Source organism: Bos indicus x Bos taurus, chromosome 1 (assembly GCF_003369695.1).
Source record: "Bos indicus x Bos taurus breed Angus x Brahman F1 hybrid chromosome 1, Bos_hybrid_MaternalHap_v2.0, whole genome shotgun sequence".
NCBI classification, from domain to species: Eukaryota; Metazoa; Chordata; class Mammalia; order Artiodactyla; family Bovidae; genus Bos; species Bos indicus x Bos taurus.
In genome coordinates this window covers 67,450,979-67,466,979 of record NC_040076.1, presented here as the reverse complement: position 1 = coordinate 67,466,979, position 16,001 = coordinate 67,450,979, and the positions used below count along the sequence as shown (strand labels likewise).

The following is a 16,001-nucleotide window of genomic DNA, read 5'->3' as shown; positions in this document are numbered from 1 at the left end:
CCTCCCCGCCGAAGCCCATGTTCCTTTTACTGCCTGCTTGCTGCTTCCCTAGACAGAAGTGCTGACAGCAGGGACATGCAAACAGATGTAGATTAATAGAGTGCAAAATCTGCTTCTGCATTCCATGGGGACATGAAGCGATACAGTGGCCTTCATCCAGCATGGCTTCCTGGGGAGCCCTCTAATCCTCCCATATGCCCAGAAAAGGAGCTGCTGTGTTTGCCTTTGGGCGGGTTCTTTCCTCCCTGTGTGAGTTTTCCTAGGACCCATGAGTCCCTGAAGGTTGACACAAAGACAACCTTCTGGAGCTTTGGGCTGAATTTTCAATAAAGGGGTTAAATAAAATAATTAAACTATTGTGCAAGGATAAACACACACACACACTAATAGGTATTAATAAAGTCAGATGAGGCTGATGATGGGGTGGGGAGTAGGCAGGTGTTGTCCTGTGGAGTGAGCAGAACTGCCCAGTTCCCAATGTGCCCCAAGACTGCCAGTCCTAATGGTGTGTCCTCCATCTACCTCCCAAAACAGATCTGAAGCCTTTGGAAGAAAAAAGTACCTACAGACTGTATTTGTTCTCAGTTTTCAAAGTATCCCACCCCCTCTGACGCCCACCCACACTCCACCTTCAGGCAGGGAGATCATGGCCAGCGGCAGCCTTGGGGTCTCAGGAAGAAAGCCGCCCTGGCTGAGCCTCCAGGCCCAGGAGGTGTCCTGAGGGGCTGTGGGCTCAGGCGTGCTCCTTTCAACGTGATGGCGGGGTCCAGGCCTCGAAAGGTGGTGCTGATTCGAGGGTTTCTCTGCTCATCTCCTCATACCCGCCTCTGTCCTCATGTGGTAGGATAATCACCAACAACAGCTAATACCTGTATAGAGTTTTCATGAACCCAGCACTGCTCTAAGCACTTTTTTATATTCACTGAATCACCACAACAAACAGAAGATGTTGGTACTATTATTATCTCCTTTTAACAGGTGAATAAAGAGGCACATATATTAACTTGTCCAAGATCCATAACAGTTAAGTGAGGCAATTGCCCCCAGAAAGCTTTTTGGTTTCGAAGTTTCCACCTGGCCTGACTACTAGACAGATGTTTTTTATCTGCCCAGCAGGAGGGCTTTGTATAATGGTTCTGTGGGAAGGAGGTTTGGGGAGCCCTCAGGAGGGAGGGTACTCAGAGAAGAGGAGGAGAGAGGTTTGGCCAGAAGAGAGGTTTTCCACCTGCCTGTGTGTGACTGAGGAGCCAGGGGGGCCTTTCCTGCCTGATGGCTGCCCCTCAAATGTGGGGGTCCCCACCTTAGGGCAGGTAAAGAAACAGCCTTCTCTATCAGAACAAGTCCCAGAGACCCAAGGTTCAAGGGGTAAGGGGTAACCCACCAAGCATTCCAATACATACAAACCCCTGAGCTCCTCTGGAATTTTCTCTCTTGGTCCTGTCTTCACCACCCCGCTGGCCCCAGCATGGCTCTGTTCCAGGCAGAGCATGGACAAAGGGTGCTTTTCTTGACTCCTCTTAGCACAGCAGAGCGTTCAGCAGATTTACTAAACTGTAAAGTGGAACACAAAGGAAATCCAGAAAATTCTTTGCCCAGAAACAGTCTGGCATTCAAGGCACAAAGTCTCAGCCTGGCCTGGCTGCTGCAGCTTTCACACCTGGCCACCTCTGCATCTCTGCCCAGCACTTTGCCCTCTCACACCTCTGTCCTCCCACACGGCAGGGCAGCGTTCCACCTCCCACCCCTCTGTTGCTGGCTCTTGGGCCCCCAGCCCTCCAGCAAGGGAGTTTGGTGAGAGAGGATGACTCGGGCCTCTTCCAGAGGGACTGCCCATGGAGTGGCCCACCCTCTGGGAAGCACCCCTGCCCCCTCCACTCCCACAGAGGCTGTGACTCTGGGTCAATGCAGGAGTCACAGAGTGGTGAGAGCATCTACATGGCAAGGATCAGAATCAGACCCCAGCCATAGGGGGGTCATGTCTCTCTTCTAGAATGTACTCAGGATCAGTGACAGCAATCAGGAAAGAGATGAAAGGAGAGAAAAGCTAAGAGGCCATCATTTTCACAGGGACAGACATAAGTCTGGCTCTGAAATTGCCAGGACCTGGGGTGGCTGGTACACATCAGAGGCCAGCCACAAGCAATCATATGCAAATATCCCACTGGCCCCTTTCCCTGTTTCAGCAGCCACTGCCCAGTGCAGCTTTTGGGGAAACACATTGCTTGCTGTGTTTGGTCTCTGATTTGGGGCTGAACCTTTGGCTTCGGTTAGGGGTTGAGTAGTAGGTGGAGGAATGATTTTATGGTATAGGGATGCATGCTGGGGCTTGGCTTACGGTCCAGTGATTAGCCCTAAGGCCCGGATTAGGCTGCCCTTCATGTCATTCCAGACCTGCTGTGACCAGGGCAAATTATCAGCTTTGAGCCACTCTGAACCTCAGTTTCCTCCTCTGTGTAGTAGGAAGAACTAGCCCCTACTTAACATGGTTGTTAAAGAGTAAATGAAATAATACGAGGAAAGTGCTTAGCACACTCCCTGACACAGAGCAAGTGTTCAGTAATTGGGAGCAGCTATTATTGTTGTTACTGTTATTATTATGATTATGATCACACTCCTATCAACAAAGAATGGCCTGGGGATTCTGGAGCTGGAGTGGAAGGGTGATAAATCACATTCATCAATTCTCTGTGGAGTTGTAATATTTAGAGAGGGTGATGACATGCTCTTCTCTAACCCCACCAAGAGCAAGGCCACAAGAATAAATAAATCAACTGTGCGGTGTGACGGTTTGGGCCTGGATCTAAGGGAGGGAAGAGACTAATGGGTGGCAGGAGAGTTTGGCCCTGGCGGAGAAGGGTGACAGATGGGCGCCCATCACTCTCCATGGCCTCATTCTCCCCTGGGCCTGAGGAGGATCCTTTTATCGCATCCAATTCCTGGGGTTCTGGGGAGGCCTGTTGGATGCGCTGGTCCTGTGGATTGAGACTGGTCAGAGGCCACGGAACCCTCAAGACCCCCGTGGAGTCCCCAGATGCCTCTCATGTCTGATGTATGGTAACAGGTGGAGATATCTCTGCCACTCTTGCTGGACAGGTCATTTGGGGCTGGGGCCATGGCTGGGTTCAGACCTGCGGCTTCATAGCCCTCCTGCTGCAGCCACAGTGCCAGGGTCAGTGGAGAGCCGTGCTGTCCCCACTCCTGGGACAAGGGCCTCCGGATCATGCCAGTGGAGGCTGCTCACACCTGGGAGCTCCTGGTGCTCTGCTTTGGGAGGAGGGAGATGGAGACTGGAGGAAGAGGCACCTAGAGGAGGTACCACTTGGGGAAGCAGGATAAGGGTGCTGATGCAGCCAGAAACGGGATGCGTCCGGATTACCTTTGTCAAGAGGTCACTGTGTGGAGGAAGAAGAGCATCTGGGTTGAGCAGGCTAGTTCATAACCTCCCTGCCCCTTAGGAGCTGTGGGGACTTGGGCAGGTAACCGAGTCTCAGCCTCAGTTCCTTCATCTGTGACATGGGAATGGTGATGTCCACCCACTCATCCATCCAGCAGAGGTTTCATCTCTATCTGCTCACTGGGAACCGCTGACTGTGCTCTCAGACACTCAGCTAGAGGCAGGAACCATGGTGGGAACTGAGGGGGACTCTGGCTCTGTCATCAGGAAGCTCTCCTGTTTGGGAGGACACGTTAACAAGAGAGTAAACCGGAGACACATCACACGGCGGGTGGAGCTGCTGAGCTGACAACGGACTTTGCCTTCCGGCGGAGTATAATGCTAGACAACCCACCTCTTAGCCACTGGGGAGCAGAGTCTGTAACAGGGGGCCTGGGGCTTTGCAAGGGTGCTGGGAGGTTAGAGGAGGTACAGGGTGTAAAGCCCCGGGCCCCGGAATGGGCTGCAGACTGTCTGCCCTGCAGAGGCAGAGCAGGCTCCAGTGTGTGGAAGAGGGTGTTAGTTCAATGGCTTGAACGAGAGCCTCATTCTCAGAGACCCAGGAGCCCTGTGGGGCTGGAGTTGGGGGTCTTGGCGGAGGGCTGCTGACCCAGGGTTGGGGTGGAGGTGAGTAACACCTCCTCACTATGCAGTGAGGGTGTAGCAGGATCTGGGGAGGGCTGTCCTTTCCCTCAGCCCTCCCCACTCCCTTTCCTTCTCTCCCCCTCTATCCCCAACCTCCCCGTTTTAAGGTTATCGTCTCCTCTTCCATCTCCTTCAAGGACTTGGCTGCGTCCCCAGGTTGCTCTGGCGTCTGGCTCCACTATAGCATGGTTCTGAATTATAATGACCACAAGACAATGTCTGTGATGCTCAGATACCCATGGGTGGACTGTACACCCTGTGGGCAGAGAGGGGAAATGTTTACCTCCCCACGTCCCTAGCCGATGGACAGACAGAAGTGTGGTCTACAAACATACAGGTTTCCTGTCTCCAATCTGATTTTAAGAAAAGTATTCTTTCTTGTAATGTGCATGCATGTGTGCTAAGTCACTTCAGTCATGTCTGACTCTGCAACGCTATGAACTGTAGCCCGCCAATCTCCTCTCTTCATGGGATTCTTCAGGCAAGAATACTGGAGTGGGTTGCTGTGCCCTCCTCCAGGGGGATCTTCCCAACCCAAGGATCAAACCCACATCTCTTGCATCTCCTGCATTGGCAGATAGGTTCTTTACCACCAGTGTCACCTGGGAAGCCCTTTTCTTGTCATACTTCCTATCAATTATAGATATAAGTGGTCTTATATTTTCATCTCATTCATGCCACAAACATTTTTTGAGCTGCTACTATGTGCCAGGCATGACTCAGAGTAAATGGAAAAGACATTGTGTTGCCCCTTAGAGAATGTCTAGCCCTCATCAGTGAGGTAAGGCGGAGCCAGGTGCTATGGGTCGATGACCCAGCTGGCCCCACTGGTGTTGAGTCTTTTCTTTTAATTAATCAATCAATTAATTATTTTAGCTGTGGTAAAATATGCACAGTATACGATTTACTGTTTTAACCATTTTAAGGGTACAGTTCAGTGGCATTAAGTATATTCACATTGTTGGACAGCCATCAGCCCATGCATCTCCAGAAGTTCTTTCCTCTTGTAGCACTGAAACTCCGTACTCATTAAATACTAACTCCCCATTGCTGCCCTTCCCCAGCCCCTGGCGACCGCCATTCCACTTTCTATGAACTCGTCTATTTCTAGGCACCACGTTTACTCAGAGTTATGCAGTATTGGTGCTTTTGTGTCTGGCCTATTTCACTTAATGTCTCTAAGGTTCATCCATGCTGTAGACTATATCATGGTTTCCGTTGTGTTTTAAGGCTGAACACCATTCCGTTGTATGTGTTTACCACACTGTGCTTTTCTACGCATGCACTGATGGACTCTTGGGTTGCATCCACCTCTTGGCTACTGTGAATGGTGCTGCTATGAACATGGTGTACAAATATCTCCTTGAGTCCCTGCTTCAATATTTGGGGTATATACCTAGAAGTGAAATTGCTATTTCAGATGGTAATTCTATTTCTTTTAAGAAAATTGTATTTATTTAATTTTGGCTCTGCTGCATCTTCATTGCTGTGTGGGCTTTCTCTAGTTGTGGTGAGCAGGGCCGACTTGGTTATGGTGCTTGGGCTTCCAGTGCAGTAGCTTCTCTTGTTGCAGAGCACAGCAAGGGTACTTGGGCTCAGCAGTCGTCACGCACAGGCTTAGTTGCCTCACCGCATGTGTGTTCCTCCCAGACCAGGGATCGAACCTGTGTCCCCTGCACTGGCAGTCAAATTCTTAACCACAGGGCCACCAGGGAAATCTCAGTAATTCTAACTTTTTAAAGAACCCCATACTGTTTTCCATAGTGGTTCACAATTTTACCTTTGCACCAACAGTGCACAAAGGTTCCAATTTCTTCACATCCTTGCCTGGGATTGGGTCTTGACAACAGACCTAAGTTTGTCCTGGGGCATAGAATGGGGATCAGTGGGGGGTGGAACCAGCACCTCTCTGCCTCTCAAAATGGGGGGCCCTGGAGGAAACCGGAAGACAGAGAAGTCAGGGCGCAGAGTCACTGACCAGTCAGACAGGTCAGGCTGCCTTTGAAACAACTGAAATCAGCTGTGCTTTGTGATTCTGATTCTAATAAGAATTCAGACACAAGAAGGCTGATTCTGGGCAGAGTGAGTCAAAGAGGACATCGTGAAGATGAAAGGGTTAGAGTTAGGGCCTAAAAGAAGAATGCGAATTATTTTCCATCTTTTAAAAATTAACATTTTTATTATACAAAGGACGTATGTTCTTTGTAGGAAAATTGGAAAATAAAAGCAGCATGAGAAGTAAATAGAAAGCACCCGTCTCGTGACCACTGAGAGGTCCCGACTATGCTTGACTATGCTCGGTCCTGGTGCAGGGCCCCTCCCTTTAGGGAGCATCTCCCCAACTCTCCCCAGACTCTGGGAACAGAAGACCTGCAGCTGCTGTGGGCTTCACTGTCGGGAGGGAGAAGGGCTTGGGGGGCGGAAGCAAGAGCAAGGGACTGGCGGGTGGAACTGAGGTCTGCCCGAGACCCTGAGGTCGGCAGCGAGGATCTCAGGATGTACCTTGACCCCAGTCCCCCTGGACCCAGTCCTAAGACAAGAAGGCAGAGGTCCCATCTGTGGGAGCAGAGAGGGCACGGCCGTCCCAGGGCAGCTTCTCCCCTAGGTGGGTGTGTGCCGACACCCAGGGTGCTCGGGTCCTCTCCTGGACCTTCCCGACCCTTGCCCTCCCAGCCTGCGGAGTCAGATGGTCTTCTGGCTGCTCCCTATTCTGACACCCTGCTTTAATCATTCTCCGATGCCCCTCGGGAAATGCCCAGTCATCTGGTGCCCATTCTCAGCCAAGTGATGATAAGACCACACTTGATTGTGCTGCTCACCTAAGGCCTGGGGGTGGCCCATCACCCCCTCCTTTATCTTACAAGTGGCGTCAAGCTGGGTGGCTCTCTAGGTTACAGGGCTTGGAGCAAATGGAGAGACACTGAGGGGGCATCCCTCTCTGTCTAGAAGAGACCCCTGGCCTGTGGCTGGGCCTCCCCAGCCCGCACACTCAGGGCCTCCAGGGCACTTCCTGCCCTGCTTCCCCAGAACCTTCTGCTCCCGCTGGGCCCACCACTCCAGGAGTTGGGCTGAGACCTGGCTGTGCTCCCTTCCCAGCCCCCACCTCATGACCTCTGTTTCCCCAGGCCCCCGCTCCTCCTGGGCCCACCTGGACAGATGGTTTGCCTCTTGGCATTTCTCAAGTTCCCTCTCTGTGCCAGATGGGGAACGCTGGAGCTCAGAGGGCTGGGCCCTCCTGCTGCCGCCCGCCCAGACACCCCCCTCCCCCTCCCTCCACTCCTGGCTGCTCAGAAATGCTGTGGGATGCGGTTTCGGCACAGGAATAGGATCAGATGCCGGCAGCTCCATCAAGTCCTAGGGTCTGCTGGCAGCAAGAGGGAACAACAGAGAGGAAAGGAAACGGCTTAACCAAAAATGAGCGTGGTAAGGCTGTGAGGAAGCGCCTGTTGGGATGAAAGGCGTGCCTGCAGGCAGGCCACCTGAGTGATGGATGGTGTGCAATTATGGAGGAGCGCACAGCCGGGGCGGGCCTACCCAGCGTCTGCGCGCACCAGCCATGAGGGCCTGGTCGTGTTGCCAAGACAAGCTCTCAAGTGGGAGCTAATCGATGAATTAGCACCTTAGTGCAAGTCTGGGCCCCACGCTGTTGTAAAATGGCCTTCGGAATCACGAAGGAGCAGATCGGGAAGTCTTGGCCAGCAGAGCAGACAGCCTGCCATTGGGTAAACCTCGTAAACCAGAGGAGTCTCCAGAAGTGACAGACACTGAGCAGATTCATTCCACATCCCCCCCCCTCCCCCCCCCCGCGCCTGCCATCCCAAGGCAGCGGAGGAGTGCGACTTCCCCTCTGACCGGAGGTGGGGGGACCATGGGGTAGGGGGTAGCGTTTCCGTCTACGTGGAGGACAGGCTGCAGGGCTCGGGCTTGGGACCATTCCAAGCTTCCATGCCAGTTACAAGTCTTGCTTTGAGCCCCCTCCTGCCTGGCTGCTGGTCACTGTCACACCGTGAGAAGGAGGGGAGCAGGCCACTGCCCCTCCCTGATTCCTCAGCAGCTGTTGAAAGAACTTCTTTTATGGAAGAGTAGATCCCAGCGGGCTGGAGGGAGGGTCAGGCTTCCCAAGGTACCATCCCCATGGCTGTTGTTTCTGACGTCCCCTAGCTTGACCAGGAAGCTGCCTGGCCTCCTCTGTAACTATTCCACCATTTGGTCTATGAACACTGCTGAGTGTCTGTGGGGTGACAGGCTGAGGGTTCCCCAGGCTCGTGTCTCAGATGACATGCTTGGGACCCCAACAGGCCCAGTGTGATAGAAGGACAAGCTACTGGAGTTACTGATCCTGCTTCTTCCTTGCTTTAAATTATGACGAATCTCTTCTATTCTACAAATATATATTAGACATTGTATAGGTTGAATTGTGTCCTCCTAAAAGATGGTGACTCAAATGGTAAAGAACCTGTGGGCAAATGCAGGAGACCCAGGTTCGATCCCTGGACTGGGAAGATCCCCTGGAGAAGGGAATGTCTACCCACTCCAGTATTCTTGACTGGAGAATCCCATAAACAGAGGAGCCTGGTGGGCTGCAGACCATGGGGTCACAAAGAGTCAGACATGACTAATTGACTAACACTAAAAGATACATAGTCCTGACCTGTGAACGTGAACTGAGTTGGAAATAGGGTCTTTGAAGTGAAGTCAAGTTAAGACGAGGGCTTGCTGGAGGGGGTGGGCCCCTGATCCAATATATGTGGTGCCCCTATAAGAAGAGGAAAATGTCATGCAGACCCAGATACACATAGAGAACGCCTTCTGCAGGGAGAGGCAGAGACTGGAGTGACATAGTTGCAAGCCAAGGAGTACAAGGATTGACAGCCACTCCTGAAAGGTAGAGGCAAGGAAGTATTCCATCCAGAGTCTCAGAGAAAGCATGGCTCTGCTGACACTTTGACTTCAGATTTCTCGCCTTTAGACTTCTAGCCTCCTGCCTGCTGGACAGAACTGAGAAAATAAATGTCTGTTGTCTTAAACCACCCAGTTTGTTGATCTTCGTTATAGCAGCCCCGGGAAACTGACACAGGGTATTAGGTGCCGTGTGCTGGGTATAGTGCTGGGTGTGTGAGTGTGTGGAACTGGGATGGACAGAGCAGAGGGCAAGGTGGATGTGACCTGTCCTCACTCATAGTCATTCCAAATTTAATTGAGCAGTTCCTCTGTGTGCCAGACATTGTACCAGGGGCCAGGATGTGGTGTTGAATGAAATAGACCAAAACTCCTCTTTCAAAGGCTTTACATTCTAGTGGACAGAAACAGACAGGAGCATGATAATAAATAGGAGCAACAAGAACAGCTAATAGATTAAGTGGTAAAAATGCAATGGAGACAAATACAGAAGGGAAGGGAGATAGACATATGGGAGGGGTTGTAGATTTAGGCAGGTTGCTGGAAGCCTTGAGAAGGTGTCATGTAAACTAGTACAGTGGTTCTTAACCCTGGCTACATACAGAATCACCAGGGAAGATTACAATAAAACAGAACAAAAACAATCAATAGCAGAGCCCTGTCCCAGACCGATGAAGTCAGAATCTCTTGAGACGTGGTGGGACCTCTCCATAGAAAAGCTCCCAGTGGATTCTGATGGACACCAGGTCTGAGAGCCACTGGTTTAGTGAATGAGAGCTGCAGTGGAGAAAGGAATTCTCCAAGGCCCACCCAGGTGCCTGTGGAGGAGACTGGTGGCAGGCCTGCCCGTATCCATGCGCGGCAGGCAGAGGCCCTCCTGGCTCAGTGGCTGGGAGAGCTGAGGCAGCTGTGGGCTGAGGATGCGGTGAAGCGAGACCCCTTGAGCCCTGGTCCACAGTCTGCCTCGTGTTGTCCTCCTCCCATCTTCTCCTGAGCCTGGGGCTGTGGGTTACCCTGCCCAGCAGCAATCCTGCCTCTACCAAGTTGTCGTTCAGTCGTCCAGTCGTGTCTGACTCTGCAACCCCATAGACGGCAGCACAGCAGGCTTCCCTGTCCTTCACCATCTCCCAGAGCTTGCTCAAACCCATATCCATCGAGTCCACGATGCCATCCAACCATCTCATCCTCTGTCGTCCCCTTCTCTTCCTGGCTTCAATCTTTCCCAGCATCAGGGTCTTTTCCAATGAACTGGCTCTTCTCATCAGGTGCCCTAAGTATTGGAGCTTCAGCTTCAGCATCAGTCCTTCCGTTGAATATACAGGGTTGATTTCCTTTAGGATTGACTGGTTTGATTTCCTTGCTGTCCAAGGGACTCTCAAGAGTCTTCTCCAGCACCACAATTCGAAATAATCAATTCTTTGACACTCAGCCTTCTTTATGGTCCAGCTCATCTCACATCTGTACATGAATACTGGAAAAACCACAGCTTTGACTATACGGACCTTTGTCGGCAAAGTGATATCTCTGCTTTTTAATTCACTGTCTAGGTTGGTCATAGCTTTTCTTCCTAGGAGAAGAGCTCAGTTGGGAATTATTTTTCCTTCCCACCGTGGCGGAGACTAATCAACCCCCAAAGCCAGGCTTCTGCTGTGTAGCCTGGGATCCAGTGTGGAACAGCCTGTGGGCCTGGTGTCTGCCAGGTTTGCAATCAAAAACTGATGCTTATGAAGGTGTTCCTTGACTGAGCAGTTGATCTTGACTCCTACTTCCCCTGGCTTTGATTTCTTGAGAATTAAAGAAGAATCTCCAGAACAGCTATATAACGGTTCTTTCACATAGACTGAGAGAGACCTTTCCCCTTTCCTGGGTTGGGTGGGGCTACCTGAGAGACTGAGAGCCAGAGAGCTGGCTGGTGGGAGGGGTTGTGGTCAGCATTTACTTCAGGAGCTGGGAGCATCACCAGTGTGGATTTCCAGGCGCCGGGCATCAGAGCCTCGTGAGGGCTCCAGCTCCCTTTCATCCTATGAGCCCCTGCCCTGTGGCTGCCCCTCTGGAGCAGCTGGAGTGATTCCTGAGTCTTGTGGGCTCACCCAGTCTCTCTACTCCTCTCCCTCCTTACTTTCTCTTCCTTCCCCCTCATTTGTCTCCTCTTGAACCAGCTCCCCCAGGTCTCCCACCTTCTTTGCCTTTCCTTCTAAACTTGTCTGCTGGTCTCCACTGGGATCAGAGTGGCTGGAGGAGCCGGGAAGCTGGGAAACAGCACTGAGCTCCAGCCCAGGGGCTGCCTTCTCACACTTTTCTTGTACTTGCCTGGCCCAAGCCCCAGGAGGCGCTCCCACTTCCTGTCGTGTGCAAGCTGGTGCCCAGCGTGTCCCCTTGTGATAGAGTCCTGTACTTGCCCACCTGTGACAGCCCACACCCACCCCTCCACCTCCCGCCACCCCATATACAATGCCAGACCAGAGCACTATGCTTTTACTCACTTAAGATGACTGTGGGGTCAGGAGACAGTGTAACATTTATTGGCTTAACACCTGGACTGTGGAGCCAGGCTGCCTGTGGCCCTGGGCAGCTGACTTGACCTCTCTGTGCTTTAGTTTTTTTTTACCTATAAAAGGATTCCTACCTCATGGGGTGGTTAAGAGGCTTAAATGAGTTAATACATGTAAAAGGTTTAGTACAGTGTCCAACTGTTTTAAGACATGTGTTATTATCCAGGTACGATGAGGCTAACAGATCAGGAGACAGCTGCCATTGAAAAGGGAGCTTGTTACTCACAGGTCCCAAGAAGAGAGGGCGCACTGTGCCGTGGGTGGGTTGGGGGACACTCGGGGATACACAGGGGTCCACCAGGAGGTAGAATGAGGAGAAACGTGCGCAAAACCTCTGTTGTGGTTTCTGCAGCAATGAACAGGAAAGGGAGAGTCAGCAGGCTTCGGATTGTCTAGTTTTATAATAATGTCGGCGGGCTCTGGGGCACAGGACTGTCCCACGTCACCTGGCATCTGTCCCTGGGGTGATGAGGGCAGGGGAGTGATGGCCCAAGTGTGAGGATCTGACTGGGATGGGAAGCTCTGGACTCTAAGGCAAGTGGTTAAGCATCTCTAGCACCTGGCTGGCCTGGGAGGGGCAGGATCCCCAGGTCAGCAAGGCTCCAGATGTCAGACAGCAGAATGAAAAGACATGCTTCACGCACACACACACAGTATCCGAATAAAATGACAAGATGCGTTCAGTTCTACATTCTGGTGTGAATTCTGGTGTCGGTCTGGAGCCTCGAGAGCTGCGTGGATCAGAGAAGAGAGCACAGGCCATGGCGAGGAGCCCCCACGCTGCCGTCCACAGCTCCTCTCAAGCGTCTACCCCCTTGTCCTGGGACGGGGACATCGGGACCTCCTTCAGTGCTGCCTTGAGGGCCCCAGCCCCGTGCGTGGCCACCAGGAACAGCTCGGCTCGCAAGAGCTACTACATTTCTGTGTCCGTTTTAAGAAAAAGCTCTCAGAGCCCTTACACGTTCTGGCCCCGGGGCCTCACCTCTGAGAGTCTGTTTCGAAAGAAAAGGAAGACATGTTGAATCTCAGGAACGGATGAAAGATCACACCACAAAATACAGGGACCGGCGGGCGCACCGAGGAGCTCAGGGGTGAGACCGAAGGAGCTGGCGGGACAAGGTGGGGGCCTTCCCTAGATGCTCACTGGCTGCATCTTCCTCTCCCTCTTCCCTCGGCCTCTTCGTTCTGTCTCTGCTACAGCAGGGATCCCCAACCTCCGGGCTGAGGACCGGCACCTCCTGTCAGATCAGCGGCAGTATTTGATTAGAAATAAAGTGCACAATAAGTGCAGTGTGCTTGAATCATCCCCACACCATCCCCACTCCCCCTCATCTGTGGAAAAGTTGTCTTCCGTGAAATCGGTCCCTGGTGCCAACAAGGCTGGGGACCGCCATGCTAGAGGACTCCCTCGGGGTGGAGGGCCTGGGCTGGGATTCCCTTGTGTATGGGGTTGGGAAGTGAGACGTCTGTGAGGCTCCCATTAGGGCCTGAACACTTTCCAGACAAGAGGAACCAAAGACCCCTCTCCTGGACCCAACTACTTTGAGGGGGCTGCCCAGGAATCAGATGGGGGACAGGCCTGAGAGGTGGCTGAGGACGGGGCGCCCCGCCCTGTTGGGTGGCCTCAGGCAGAAGCACACGTTCCCAGGCCTCTGCTTTCCCTTTCCTCCTGGGTTGGTGGTGAGGGTACAGGGAGATTCAGAGAGAAGGACTGGCCTGGCATTTCCCTGCCAGCTGGGAAAGGCCACCAGTGTCACCTGGCTGTCTGTCCCCTCCCCAGCAGCCATTCGGAGCTCCCAGGACTCTTGCTGACCAGCGGTCCTCCTAAGGCAGAGGGTGGCCCTGGCTGTGTCCCCCTCCGAACTTCCTCCCTCACGGGGGTCTTCCCCCCTGTCTCCCCAGCATCCTGTTTGCTGACATCGAGGGTTTCACCAGCCTGGCATCCCAGTGCACTGCCCAGGAGCTGGTCATGACCCTCAACGAGCTCTTCGCCCGCTTCGACAAGCTGGCTGCGGTGAGTACCCCCCATCTCCCTGTGCCCGCCACTGCCCTGGGGCCCCTGTGTGCCTGAGCCAGGGCTGGAAGGGTGGCCTGATCCGGGCTGCCTGGGGTAGGGTGCTGCGGGGCGGCCACTGGAGCTGGTGAGCAGGGCTGCATAGGCTGTGGCTTCGTGTTCTCACGCCCTGCATCGGCCCTGACCACACACTCAGAGGCGCTCTCACAGTGTCACAGCCACAAGGGAACGAGCCCTCCACCAGCAGACAGGAGGGCAGGTCTGTGGGGATCGTGGCCCAGAGCCCTGAATTTGTGGAATTTGTGTCTGGGGGAGCAAATTTGGTGCCACACAGTCACTTTCCTGATGAAGGTAGCCAGAGTGATTAAAAAAAAGAGAAAGTCTGAATCTCTACTGGCCTGCAAACAGCTGTGTGTCACCCCTGGGACGTCCAGAAAGAGGACTCCTCCATGTTGGGACAGATTGGAAGTGCCCCCCACCCGCCGCCCAGACATGGAGTGTGAAGGACACATTGGTTCATTAGTCCCTGTCTACACTCTGTTGTCCTTTCCCAGCCTTTGTGGCTTTGAGTCACGCTCTGTGCCTTTGGGGAGTCCTGTATCAGGGACACTTACTGCAGTGTCCCCTGGCATGTGGACATGTCCCTGGGCAGTCACAGGATGCCAGGCCAGATCACGGATGACAGCCGGTGCCCGGGTCTCTGAGGGCATTGATGGGGGGCCTCACATCTCACCAATTTTATCACCGAATGTGGGCAAGGTGAATGGCAACATGCTTGGCGCTTGGGCGTAGGAAGGGCCTTAAAGGAGAGGTCAGGGCACACAAATACTTGGGTTCCAGTGCTCCAACTTCATGAAATACCTTCTGGGATGCAGGTTGGGACAGCTCTGAATTGGTGATGAATGACAGTCCATCTCAATCCCAATTACTCGTCAATTGCAGCCTGCGAGGTGACCCTGCATCTAGTGGGGCTTCCGCTCATGGCGGTCTTAGCACACACGTGCTCACAGGCTTAGCAAAACTCCGTTGGATAAAAAATTCCAGGCTGAGGGTCAGCTGAGATTTAGTTAAATCTTGTTTCTGCTTCAGTCTTTCATAAAAGGAGAGTCACAAAACTGTTAGTAGAACCTTCGGCCAAGAGTCGGAGCATGCCCCAGAGCTGGAGTGGGATGGGGCCCTTGCTCTCAGCTCGGGGCCTCTCATGCTGATGAGTCTGCCACCTTCCCTGCCACACTGAGCCAGTTGCATTCTCCTTGAGCCTTAGCTGTGGCCATAAAAGTGAGTTCCTGAGCCTGGGGGCGCTAGAATGCTTCTCTAGGGCTGTTTGGCCTGTCCTCTGTCCCCCACGGCTCCCGATAAGCCTGTCCCAGTGCTGGGGCCTCACCTCGTGCCAGCCCTGGATCTGTGCTCGCTGCCCTAAAAGGCAAGTTATTCCAGGCACAGGGTGAATCTATTTGCTTCCTGTTTCTTTCCCTCCCACTTCTCTTTCCTGCTATTTTTAATTTTTAAAATTAATTTGCTTTCCAGGAGAATCACTGTTTACGTATTAAGATCCTGGGAGATTGTTATTACTGTGTCTCAGGGCTGCCTGAAGCCAGGGCTGACCACGCCCACTGCTGCGTGGAGATGGGCATGGACATGATCGAGGCCATCTCGTAAGTGCCTGTCTCCTGGGTGACTGCCCGCCTGTAAGGACATGTCCATCTCCAGGGGACTGCCTGTCTGCTGTCCCACAGCCCGAGTAACTGACTCATGTTGAACTGGTGGATGCAGGGCAACAGTGGGGCAAAGCCACGTCCCAAGGGCCCTGGTCACCCCGGAGGGTTGATCCACACCTGCAGGCCTTGGGTCTTCTCCTGGGCTGTCTGCAGCAGCCTGGGAAGCTCTGCACACAGGGACCTGTCCTGGGAGAAGGGAGGGCTCTGCAGACTCCAGGGCAGCAGGAGGTGTGGAGCCACCCCTCCAGCAGAGGGGGACTGGCTGGCAGTCTCGCTGTGCCCTGTGCTGTGGGAGTGCCTATCGCTCTGGTCCCTATGTCTTCTCAGAGCCAGTCAGCCAAGGGTAGAAGTCACCAGTCCCATTTCTTCCCAGATGAGAAAGGTTGGGCTCACAGGAGCTAAAGAGCTCCCCGGAGTAATACTGCAAGGCAGGTAGATGCGGACACAAATTTCCCATTTAAGAAAATCCATCCTTCCTGGGAACAACAGCAAACAGATCTTTGGGCCAATTCTTGATCACTGCTGACCACAGAAGAAGCCCTAGTCATTAAACAACATGGACAATCCAAGCTTACAGTCAGTCAAGGGAGAGGATCAGAGATCGCATCCAGGATTAATAATTGTGAGTTTTAGAAGTAGCCTGGGTGGGGCAAAAGAAAAGCCACAGTGGGCAAGGTCAGAGGTCAGAGTAGCTGGCCCAGGAGGTGGCCGGGTCCATTCTGTTTGGCTTGGTTCCCTTC

The 16,001-nt window shown here is 53.1% G+C and overlaps 1 protein-coding gene across 1 annotated transcript in view; it reads left to right on the top strand.

Annotated features, from left to right (window-relative positions):
- The window catches only part of ADCY5 (adenylate cyclase 5), a 158,903-nt gene that overhangs the window by 95,926 nt on the left and 46,976 nt on the right, over window positions 1-16,001 (top strand). Inside the window, exons 4-5 of the mRNA XM_027535785.1 lie at window positions 13,432-13,543; window positions 15,071-15,198. Coding sequence (XP_027391586.1) covers window positions 13,432-13,543; window positions 15,071-15,198 — 240 coding nt within the window. The remainder of the gene's footprint in view (window positions 1-13,431; window positions 13,544-15,070; window positions 15,199-16,001) is intronic.